At 38.6% G+C, this 12824-nt stretch overlaps 1 protein-coding gene across 10 annotated transcripts in view; it reads left to right on the top strand.

Moving 5' to 3' along the window:
• FAM184A (family with sequence similarity 184 member A) overlaps positions 1–12824 on the top strand; it is a 186934-nt gene that overhangs the window by 133131 nt on the left and 40979 nt on the right. For all 10 annotated transcript variants that reach the window (XR_332068.5, XR_012902649.2, XR_332069.4 and 7 more), the window contains exons 10-11: positions 6947–7159; positions 8800–8953. Coding sequence is in view for 7 of the 10 variants with exons in the window: in XM_006123068.5 (XP_006123130.3) it covers positions 6947–7159; positions 8800–8953 (367 nt within the window). In the remaining 3 variants the exon portion in view is untranslated. The remainder of the gene's footprint in view (positions 1–6946; positions 7160–8799; positions 8954–12824) is intronic.

Here is a 12824-nt window from a genome sequence, read left to right as displayed (position 1 = left end):
TACTTAGTTGATTTCTGAATGTTTCCCTTTATTCCTGTGATCTTTTCTTCATAGCGGCACTGTCTTGGTGAAGCTTTGCATAAATCTATCAGCAATGTAAGTGAGCTGCACTTACAAATTGTACACAAGGGCATGCTTGCACTTCTAAACTTGCATATATTTAAATTTCTATAAAACTTTAAACTGTGAAGTAAAATACATGATAATATTAGAGAAGAGGATATGTATGCATCTGGTTAATAAAAGCTTCTGTGCTGCATCTATTCATCTGTATAAATGCACATATCATCTGACATCAAATGCTACATGGTCATACTATCTGCAGCATTTTTATTATGTTATGGCAATCTTTCAGGCAGTATATTTGCACATTGTGAAGCTTTTTATAAAGCATGAAATAATTATGCTTATTTATTATATATAATTTATAGTTGCTGTTTGTAATATGAATCTTAATTGCAGTTTGATTACCTTTTTTTGTTCTATTTATAATGTCAACTTTTAAATCGGTTGAAAGACCTAGTTGACAAGACTGCAAATCCAAAGTACTGTGTTGTTGTCTTGTTTTGTATCCTCAGTATAGGGAGAAACTAAAAGGGAAGCTAGATGATTTTGTTACTGTAAAGATGTGCAAAGAGAGACACAGTGTGCTTTTGCAAATATAAATACGTGGTGAATCATTACAAACATTTTTAAAAAAATTTTGTTTAAAACATTGTAAATGCTTAAAATTCCTTTGACGTATACTATTGTTTCTTTTTTGATATTTGAGACAATTAAAACAAACTAAAACTTCACATATAGTGTATAGAAAACCTATATTTTTATTAGTTTCCCATGTGAATTATTTGTTATGCAAAAAGAGGAAAAAAATGGTTAATTCAGAATTTTCAGTCTGATTCATAGCAGTGGAACAATTTCTGGCACCAGAGGATAGTAGTGCAAATTATGCATCAACATTATAGATGTAAATTATCGTATGTGAACACATTTTGATAGTGACTGATCCTATAGCAGTTGGTTAATAACAACACTTCTAGTTAAATCCACACATTTTGCAAAATGTGGTATTTTGTATAATAGATAATGCTGTTCTATTTCACCAGAGGTATACTTTTCAAAACTTTCCAGAAGCCTGTGTTTTACAGAAAGTGCACACTTAACTGAATTCCATAGGTTGGCATCACAGTTTATATCACCAGTGTAGTACAAGGTAGGCATTTGCTCAGGGAAAGAGTTTGCAGACGTCAGCAGTGGCTGGATGTCCTAAAACAGGGGTGGGGAATCTCTGACCCATGGGCCGGATGTGGCCCACCAAACAATTTAATCCAGCAGGGGTCCTGTGGGTGTGAAATGCTGCGGGGAGTCCCAGGGGTTCTTTTAAAAACTTCTCCCAGCCTCTCTTAGGCTATGTCTAGACTGCAGGCTTCTTTCGAAAGAGGCTCTTTCGAAAGCATCTTTCGAAAGAGCCTCTTTCGAAAGATCGCGTCTAGAGTGCAGGCGGATCTTTCGAAAGAGAAATCCGCTTTTTCGAAAGAGAGCACCCAGAGAGTCTGGATGCTCTCTTTCAAAGACGGCCTCTTTACATTGAAGACCGCCTTCTTTCGAAAGAGGAACTTTCGAAAGAAGGCGTTCTTCCTCGTAAATTGAGGTTTACCGCCATCGAAAGAAAAGCTGTGTTCTTTCGAAATAATTTCGAAAGAACGCGGCTTGAGTCTGGACGCAGGGGAAGTTCTTTCGAAAAAAGGCTTCTTTTTTCGAAAGAACCCCTGAGTCTGGACACGGCCTTACAGGGTGGGCCAGGCACTTCTGGTTCCTCTCCTGCACGCAGGAGAGGTGTGCAGGAGAACTGGCTAGCAGAGAAATAGGAGCTCTGGTGTTGCTGTGCTTGCTGCCCTTCCTCTGCACCAGACAGCTGTGAAGAGACTAGAGCTATAAGAGGCTTGCAGGGACCAGGAGGGAAGGGAGAAAATCCAATCCTGGAGTGCGGGGGAAGGGAAGCTCCCAAGTCTCTTCCCTGCATGGAGGAGGCCATAGTGGGGCCAGCTTCCTCCCTTCCCCTCCCATCAACTCTACCTCCAGTCCCTTCCCTGCATAGGGTGGCCACACATTGCCAGCAGTATCTCCTTAAGAGTTAAGGAGGTGTGTGGGGAAGGGGGGAATCCCTTGCAGGAGTGGGAGGGAATGGAATCCCCCTCCCCAGTTCCTTCCCTGCATGGGGTGCCTTTAGGGAGGAAGGGGTGGACACAGCTGGGAAAAGAAAAGCAAACTCAGCCATCACACTAAAATTCTAAATTAAAAAAAAAAAAAGAACATAGCACTACATCAAGGAAGTTTTGTGGGATTTTTTTTCTTCTCACTTTTTTGTAGGCCCTGACTGATATCTCTGTGAGTTAGTGGCCCCTAACCCAAAAAATGTTCCCCACCCTGTCTTAGAATCTAACGATCAGTAGAGTATTATAGGCAGAACTGGTAGTTAAACTTATAGTTAAGGTTGCCTAATACTTTCCATAATATAAAATTCTATTTTCAGCTGTTTATCGTTTTGCCAAACTTTAGCTTATTAAAATGTTAACTGATGGCAAATGGGAAGTAGCTGTTCCCCTCATTAGCCAGGGAGCTACATAAGGCTGGCAGGAAGGAAAGCAAAGCTGGGGGAGAGAGGAAAGGGAGGAGCCAAGTAGCCAAAGGCTGTGCTCCTCTGTTTGCTGCAGAAGCTAGCAGTTTCTGAGGCTGCAAGCCTGAAGCTGTCTGTAAATATAAGGTGGTGAGAACTAACACTCAATAGAGAGCATGGGTGATTGTAGAAAAGGAGGACAGGGGCAAGGGTAGGTGTGGAGTGGATAGAAACAAAGTGGAAAGGTGGACAGGAACCAAGATCGGAGTAGATAGGAATAGGAGAAAGGGTAGGGGGGCAGCAGCTGAGATAGGGTATAGTGGATATGATTAGGAGGCAAGAGCCAGAGTGGGGGTGGAAAGGAGCAGAAGGGGAGTAGGCTGCAGTTATGATTGGTGGAAATAGGTGCAGGGGTGAAGGATGGATGCTGGAGTGCAGGGATGTTGTGAATGCATGAGGAGGGCAACCAGAGAGAGGGGTAGAGTGGATAGAAACAGGAGCCAGGGTGGGGGATAAGAACAGAGCAAGAGGGAGGGTCAGTAGCCAGTTTTGGAGAAAGAGGGCCAACAGAAGCCAGCATGGCAGGGGGAGGAGGCAGTAGCTGGGGTGGGATAAACAGAAGCAGAGGAGGAAGGAAGGGATCAAGACATGGAGCAGAGTGAACATGGGACTGAAGGGTTCATAACCACTGAAGCACACATTCTGGAACTCAGATTTAACCCAGAATTCTCAAGTCACAGCATTCTTCTACTGTCAATAAAAATCTGTGAAGCCCACAGACAAAATGCCCTCTCATCACCCTCTCTAGTGTTTTGTCAAAATAGAGGATAACAATTTACTACTGTTACCAGTTACTCTGTAGTTGAAATGGTAGATATGTGTGCTATGGATCTAAAAATTTCTGTCCTACTACTGACCCATGTGCATATCAGTATGGTTCCACATGATAGAATTTGATACTGTATATATTTTTGTTAGTTTCTAAGGTGTCACAGAACTATTCTTTGTTTTTTCCATTTTACTTTTTCCCAAAATCAAGGTAATTGACCTAAAATCCCATATTAGAAGAGCTAGAAGTCAAGCATTCAAAAGTTAAGAAATGCCTAATTAAACAGCCTTTACAACCTTAATTTAGCCATATATATATATACATTATGATTCAGTCTTTAATTACATGATCACTTAATGTTTCCACACAAACCCTGCCTACCTCATTCGAAGCACAGGCTGGATCATTCTGTGAAGATGAATTAGAGTTGTGTAGTGAATGAGACTGTTAGTAGGGATATTGCATAACGATTAATTGAATAATCGTGTAACCACATCAAATTTTAGCAGTTACAGGATTATTTGATAATCCCCAGGGATGGGGCTGACAGCCAATGTGTTCCCGGCTTCGTTCCTGGGGAGCACCCTGCCACCCCATGCTACTACCTCTGTTTAAAAACCAGCTCCCTGCATAGACTGGCTCCTGCCTGCCACTCCATGCTGCTGCCTCTATTAGGTACATCTAGACTACATGGCTCTATCGACAGAGCCATGTAAAGTAGTTTACTCCGCATAGTCAATGAAGCGGGGATTTAAATAATCCCCACTTCATTAAAATTAAAAAGACCACCACGCTGTGCCGACAATCAGCTGATCCGGCACAGCACAGCAGTCTAGACGTGGCGCAGTCGACAAGGGAAGCCTTTGTTGACCGCTCCGGTAAACCTGAAACGACGTACCCTTAGAGACAGCAGCATGGAGCAGCAGTAGTCCCTGTAGATGGGGGACCTGAGCTTCCCATGAACAGAGGCTGCACCGGCATCCCATGGAGCAGCTTCTGTCAGTGGCAACCCTGGGCCTGCCATGGACAGAGTCTGCTCCGCGGCAACCTCCCTTGCCCTCCCCCTTGCCCCCATTCCCTATGGGATACCAGCAACGCCTCTGTCCATGGAGAGCTCAGGCCCCTGTGGACAGAGGTTGCTGCTGCGGAGCAGTCTTTCTCTGTGGCAGCTCTGAGCTCTCTGCGGACAAAGGCTGCTCTGTGGGATGCTGAAACAGCCTCTGTCCACAGGAAGCTCAAGCCCCACCCCTCTCCGGGGACAGTGGATCAAAGGCAGTAATGCATGGCAGCAGGGGGCTCCCCGGGAGCTAGGCTGGGAGTGCACTGGCTGGCGGCACTACTACCAGGGACCATCAAATAATTGGGTAACAGCTAAGATTTGTAACAGCTAACGTGATTATTATATTAAACGATATCTAACAACCCTAGTAGATGATTATGTAGTTCAAAGACTGTGTCATAATGCATACTCGTATAGGGCTGAATTAAGGTTGTATTGGTAATCTTACTTCTGGTGTTTCCTAACTTCTAATACCTTAATGTTGTTTTAACAAAGGGGTTTAGGCACAATTCTTATAGTTAGGCCAATAGGAGCTGTTAGGTTTCACAGAACTTTTAAAATTGGGTAATTTAAGTGACTAAGTTTAGATTTCTATTTTATTTTATTTATTTATTTTTTAATTTCTGTATGTATGTATTTATTTTGTTCTAAATATAAAGGAGATAGCAAAGCAAGATCTAGAGAAAAGAACAAATTCTGATGCATATTTAGAACTAAGAAAGGAATAAGTAATTTATATGTTACCAAAGACTTGGCATTACATATATAATATCTTCTTAAAATTATCTTAAAAGAAATGAGAGAGATTAATTTTTCAATGTTTTTGTGATGTACACTGTTTATAATTAGCTTGAAAAAGGTTTTAGATTCTGATATTAAGAAATTCTGTTACTTTACTTCCTGTATGAAGTAAATGAATTAACAGAAATATTAATGCTAGTGTACACAGTACAAGCTTTTTGTGCATAGTTTAGATTTCAGAATTTAGTATGTTCTTTCAACTATAGCTAAATCTTTAAAAAGCATTCAAAGTAAAATGTTTACTTTACTTACGGGATAGCGTCTTTCTATGTATACATATACTCGAGTTTTAAAGGCAACCAGACATGCTTATTTCACTCAAACTTAATTTGCTCGTTTTATTTCAGTGCTAATTTTACTTTAAATGTAGCTTCTTTCCTTACAAATCTGCTTTAGTTTTGTACTTCTAAAAAATAATTTCAGCAGGAATATAAATGTTGCACATCTCACACTGTTATTCTTCGCATGCTATTCTTAATTTTATGCCGTGAGTTTCAATTCATTGCAGAATAGCAGAGTATATTGATATATTGCTATGACATTATAAGTGACTTCATAATTAATCTTGGCATGTGCACAATTAAATGACACTATCAGGTTTTTTTCATCAGCTTTAATGGACTTAGGCTTAAAAATAGTTTTTTCTCCATTAATTTAAATATTTTGTCATTTGGCAATTGTATTTTCCCTCTTGTGTAATTAATGGAGCAAAATTCTTTTTTATAACAAACTTTTAGTATATTCTTGTTCCCGAGGCTTGTAGGTACTGGGGTGCCTTGTCAGCAACCCTGCTGTCTAATTAAGGAGTTGTGTTGTTTGGATCCAAAGTGAATCCCATCACTACAACCTTCTTTGTCTGGAAGGATGATGCCTGTGCCACTGGATATTAAAATTGGAGTATAAACTTACAATTGGAATAAAGGAAAATGGAACTCTGCCATGGACTATAGAGAATCCTCTTATACTCAAATATATTTATCTACTAATATCGTTGATCATGTCAACAAGTTTCCAGGAAAAATATGTTTAATTGTGGTGGTGTTAGGGAAGAGTCACCAGAAGAACCAGAAAACAACATTCTAATTTTATGAATCTAATAAAAACTATGAGAACTTTAAATTAGTTGTGATAAAGTACTATGTTTTTAAAAACATATGTTGTATAACATAAGCTAGATAAACTTCTCCACAGATTTGGTTAATTTCAATATATCCAGTGTTGGACCTCAGACCTTGATAGTGTCACTTTAATTTTTTTCTTTATTAAACATCTTGAAGAACATTTTGGTAACACGTAGCTCTTTTACGAAACATCAAATGCCTTGTAACTGGTGCTGTTTTCAGTGAGATCATTCACAAAATTTTTGGGCTCTAATTCTTATAACTTCTGAGGTAAACTATGTAAATTAATTATTAGTTACTGTTTCTTTCTTGTGTTATGCTCTTCATAGTTCCATGATATTTGGTTACAATCCAGTAGATATGTTATCTGAATTTCAGATGAAGAAATGTGATGTTAAGAAATATGTTCTAGAAATTTCACACCAAAAGTTCTTATAAAATATTTTTCTTTTTGAAAGCATTTTTTCCTGATTTGACATTTGTATTTATGATTTACTGATTGCTATTTTGTGGATTAGATCTCCTTGCTGAAACAGAATCTGGAGATGCAGCTTTCCCAGTCTCAGAGTTCCTTGCAACAACTACAGGCCCAATTTAGTCAAGAACGACAAAGGCTTACCCAAGAGCTTGAGGAACTGGAAGAAGAGCATCAGCAAAGGCACAAGTCCCTAAAGGAAGCACATATCCTTGCATTTCAAAACATGGAACAAACAAAAGAACAACAACAAAAGGCATGCTCTTTTGGATATTTCAGACAAACCTATAGGACACACCACAGTTATATGATTGAATGTGCCGGTATATGAAACACAGAGAATTAGTAAAGAATATGCTTTGCATTATCTATTTCTCTTTTACAGGGGATGTGACTTGCTTTAGTAATATGGTTATTACAATTAAACAGTATGCAGGCAAATTGAATAACATCCTTTATAATAAAAACAAGGAGTCCATTGGCACTGTAAACACTAACAAATTTATTAAGGTATTAGAGCATAAGCTTTCATGAACTACATCTTACTTCCTCAGATATGAATGAGAGAGACTGACTGACTGAGGAAGTGAGTTGTAGCCAATGAAAACTTTTGCTCTAATAAATGTATTAGTCTTTAAAGTGCCACCCGACTCCTTGCTTTTTCTGAAACACACTAACATAGCTGCCTCTCTGAAATTTCTCTTTTATAAAATAGACATTATCTATTAGAAGTTTCACACTCTGCTATATCTTTTGGCATCATGTTAGTATTTTAATCATTATCAATATCACCTACATATTTTGTCCAATTATCTAATTTTTCTTTTAAAAATGTCCTGCTACAGATTGTACCTCCCTTAACCAGGACTCTCTGGTCAGGAAGCATCCATGGTCCGGCAGAACCACAAATGTTCTTGGACCACAGAGTCCAGGTATAGGGAGATCTGGCCACAGGGCAGGAGCGTAGCAGGGGGTACCAGTGACTCAGCTGAGATCCCTTTGTGGTGGGGGAGAGGTGACTTCACAGCTGGGAGATCTGGCCCCAGCAGCTGGGCTGTAGCAGGGAACTCCGGCCCTGGCTACACAGTTCCGGCCCCGGTGGCAGCCAGGGAGCTCAGTCTACTCAGCTCTAGCCCAAGGAGTAACGGCTGACCAGGCAGCAGTGGGGCAAGCTGGAGACCTAGCAGGGGGAAGGGAGTTGGCAGCGTTTTAGCATGGGCCAGGAGGGGAAGAACCTCCCCTAGTCCAGCAAATCCCCTTGTTTGGGACTGGTCAGGTCCCAAAGGTGCCGGACCATGGAGGTCCAACCTGTGTGCTCAGAGTTACGAACATTCAGAGTTATGAAGAGGAGACCGCGAGAGTCAAAGCAGGAGGTAACAAATGCAGAGAAGTGTTTTGCCTGTTGGGACAGAAAGGAAAGGGCAAATTTTAGAAATATTATACAATGAATGCAAAAATAGTTGCATTGAAATCATATTGTGGTTTCATACTCTATTTTGTTCACAGGGGACCAAAACTACCCGAACAATAAATGACTTTAGAAACTTAAATTTTGGGTATTCATGGTGATTGTAGCCTGCCTTTATTCCATGCACAAATTGGGAGTAGAGTACAGTACTTACTCTTTATATTAAAACATACTAGTAATCATCAGTGATGGGAAAGACTAAGAATCAAGTACTCTATGGCACTTTAATTTGTGGTAATAGTATAAAGATTACATTTTTAATGATGGTTTAGTGTTTCAGTGGCTTTTTAAAATGATAAATTGAGGTGTTTTTAATAATACATGCATTTTTGTCATTTTTAAAGAGAATCTTTCCTGTTACTTCATTGTTAAATATTTTATGCACTGTTTTACTCTGTAATAAAAGTCTTTTTTTTTTTATTTCATAGGAACTAGAAGAGCATTTACAACAAAAACATTCAGAAGAACTTCAGACACTGAAAGAAACACACAAACAAGCGATGGAAGGTTTCAAATTGGAAATGGAACAGGAACTTCAGACACTTCGATTTGAGCTGGAAGATGAAGGGAAAGCAATGCTGGGTATAGTATTTTTAAGCTAGTGTAAAATACATCAGAAAATATTATTACCTTTTGCATAATTAATATAACTTTTGACATAAAGCACTTTTCACAATTTCCATAGCACTATAAGTGAAAAATAGTATAAAACTAAGAATGACATTAGGAATAAAGAAGGTAAATAATTTGAATAAATATAAAGTTGTAGATAGGGATTTTCAAAAGCACTCAGTATTGGCCTATTGTATTGAAATCAACAGATATTAGAGTTCAATGAGAGCAGGTAGATCAACTGAACCTTTGGAAAAAATCCACCACTGAATGTGTTAGTGATGTTTCAGCAACCAGAATTTCATGATGGAGAAATGAGTAGTCCTGTGGCATGCTGGAGACCAACAAATGAATTGAAGTGGGCCTTACCCATGAAAACTCATGATCCTACATATTTTTGTTAGTTTCTAAGGTACCAAAGGAGGACTACTCATTGTTTTTAAGGTAACAGACTAACATGGCTACCCCTCTGAAACTTTTTATGATGGAGAAAGTTAAAGAAAGTATCAATGAAATAGAACAGTTTCAGTATATACATATAATAGTGGAAAAATAAAGACACTAAGAATCCATCTGCAAAAACATTTTAGTCAGATGACTCAGTAAGTACTTATTGCTCATTACTAATCTATAGTGTATTACAAATCAATCTGTAATTTAGCATAGACAGGACCTTAACTAGAGAGATCCATAGTTTTAGCTTGGTTAAGGAATATGATTACTAAAAAATAAGCTTGTACATGACTGGATTCCATGACTTTTTATATTTGATATATAGATAGATATCATTATTTGTTTTGAGACCACATGAATTGCTAGGCACCACACAAAACAGATTAAAGATTTGGTGACTTCCTCAAAGAGTACACAATCTAAATTTAGTACAACAGAACAAGTGATGATTATAGACTCTGAGGGAAAGAACAAATCATGAAATTTACTCCATAATACACATGCATATTTTGAGGGTTCTGAGTTGTTTGTGTGGTTTTCAGTTTAAGGAACTTTTTCCCTTTCTGACTCTTTCAACTGATTAGATGGCAGGAATTAGCTTTTAGAAGCAGTTTGAATGAGGTAAGTTTAGGTGGGTTGGTGGATAGACTTGCTGGGAAAAAAATGGACACGTAAGTTGCAGAAGACGACAGAGATGCCTGTGAGAAGAAATGATTAAGGGAATACTGAAGCTAGTGTAATTGATTGTACAAAGGCAATGGGGAAAGTGTAAAAATGGCTAGCATGTACAGCTACACTACACTAGCCATTTTCGTGCGTCCCCCATGCCTCTCCACCACCAATGACAGCAGCTTCAGTACTCCCTTAAAAACTAATCAAAAATAGATTTCAAATTTATGATTATGTACATAGATGCAAGACTTCATTTTAGTATAAGATGGCCATTTCTTTAGCAGCTTCTGGTAAGGTAACACTTTATCTGTATAATCATAGACTATTAGGACTGGAAAGCACCTTGAGAGGTCATCAAATCCAGTCCCCTGCCCTCATGGCAGGACCCAGTACTGTCTAGACCATCCCCGATAGACATTTATCTAACCTACTCTTAAATATCTCCAGAGATGGAGATTCCACAACCACCCTAGGCAATTTATTCCAGTGTTTAACCACCCTGACAGTTAGGAACTTTTTCCTAATGTCCAACCTAAACTTCCCTTGCTGCTTATACTTAGTGAATAGACCAAAACAACACTGTACGTGCAGAAATGTTTATCAATTAGACACCAGCAGTATGTTTCACTTGAGCCCACTACTTTCTTTCTGCTTTGGGCGCTACCATTTTCATTCCATTTTTTTCAGCACTTTATCAAAGTCAGGTTACCTCTAGTCTTCTCACACAGACAGATCTCCTATAGACTTCATTAATGTTTGTTCCATAACACTAGCCAGAATCTCCTTTCTGATCCTCGATAGCAAGGTATCAGGAATAATGCCAACTTCAATTCCTTGGACAGGGATTATCTGGAGCAAGAGGTCCTTTTGTGAAATGTGTTGGGAGGTTATCTGCTTGTTACAGGAATATGACAGAACATCTAACATTATCCCCACTCCTTTCCTTAGACTCATTAAAAATGAGAGGATTTGCTGTTCATTGTTGAAGGAGGGAATCTGAACAATGCCATTCTTCTGTTGCACCTCTCTTTCATGGTTCTATTGAGCAGTACCAGACACTAGAATCAAAGACAATCTTTGAGCAAACAAAGAAATAATGTTATCTCCACAGAAAGTGAACTCAGAAATGGTCTGTTGCTCCAGTCAGTCCAGAAACTGAATATTTTTGTGAACCAATGATTTCCTGATAATCTTGCAAAATTTTATGTACCTTGGAATGCCCTCCCACGTCACAAAAGGATAGTATTTCATCTTGACAAAAGGTATGTCAGTACTAGAGCTGGAAGGTATGAATTCCAGCTCAAGGGGTCATATTTGTTCTGATCAAACTAGCATGCTAAAAATAGAAGTGTGGCTGCTGCAGCATGGGAGACTAGCTGCTCTGAATAAAATGCTGTCTAAGACATCAGATTAATACTTGGGTTGACTAGCCCATCCCATCACTTGCATTACTGAAGACAAACTTCTATTTTTAGTGCACTTGCTTGGTCAGAGGTAGTTTGGATATGTCTCCTTAAAGCTCAAAGGTATTATCTGAGCTCAGTATGGACATATTTTAAGTGTATTGAAAAACAGGGAGCTGTAGTCATGGAATTTGTGGTGCAATTAGCTGCACCACATTACTAATCAGTAGGCTCTCTCTATCTTTTTAAGGTAACCTGGAGTTTAACTAACCTTAGAGCCATGAACCTCACTTTGAATCTATAAATATAAAAGTTTTGGTTTTGGATGCTGTTGTTTAAATAGGTCAGTGAACTGGGTTTTTTTTGTTTGTTTTTTTTTCTCATCAGCCCTTTTAGAAGAGGGATGTTGATAAACTAGAGAGAATTTAGAGAAGAGCCCCAAGAATGATTAAAGGACTAGAAAACACACCTCATAGTGATAAACTGAAGGAGTTGAGTCTGTTTTCCTTAACAAAGAGCAGGTTAAGGAATTATATGATCACAGTGTGTAAATACCCTACAGAAATTTGGTAGTGCAGGAATTTGACAGGGTTCTTCATTCCAGCAGTCAAAGGTATAACAAAATCCACTGACTGGAAATTGAAGCTAGACAAATTCAGACTCAAAATAAGGCATAACATTTTAACAGGTGGGATAACTAATTATTGGAACAATTTACCATGAGTCATGGAGAATATATTTTTTTCCTCTATCCTTGGCAATTATTAAATTAAGATTGGATGCTTTTCGAAATGATATGTTCTTGTTCAAACAGGAATTACTTGGAGAAGTTCTTTGGCCTTTGTTATATGGGAGGAGGAGATCAGATTAGATAATCACAGTGTTTCCTTCTGTCCTATATATGAATCTCTACTGTCATCTAAAAACCTATATTTTTTTATTCTATTGCGCCTTCTTTCATGTAAAATCAGATTTTCTGTCCTTTTTTGGACTTCTTTATTAACAAAATAGAGAAGCAGCAATATTGCTACATATCAAAAGAATAACATTTTGTCTTAACAGAATCCAATGTTTGTTTCTCTGATGTGAGGGTCCCAAAAGAGATCTAAAGTTTCCACAGCACTCTGTCCTAAATAGATTAAGCACAAAAGAAGCTTTTAATGCAGAGTCATACCCAGCTTATAGGAATTAAATAGTATCTGATTAGATAAGCTGCCACTTAAGGTATATCTTCATGGCAGAGTTAACTTAGACTTTAAGTTGTAGTGTGCATGTGCACACACACAAAAACTTTTACCTGGATTGGTGGGTAT

This window comes from Pelodiscus sinensis, chromosome 3 (genome assembly GCF_052426305.1).
Source record: "Pelodiscus sinensis isolate ZL-2025 chromosome 3, ASM5242630v1, whole genome shotgun sequence".
Lineage (NCBI taxonomy): Eukaryota > Metazoa > Chordata > Testudines > Trionychidae > Pelodiscus > Pelodiscus sinensis.
The sequence above is the reverse complement of the archived record's forward strand: the minus strand, read 5'-3'. Positions and strand labels throughout refer to the sequence as shown.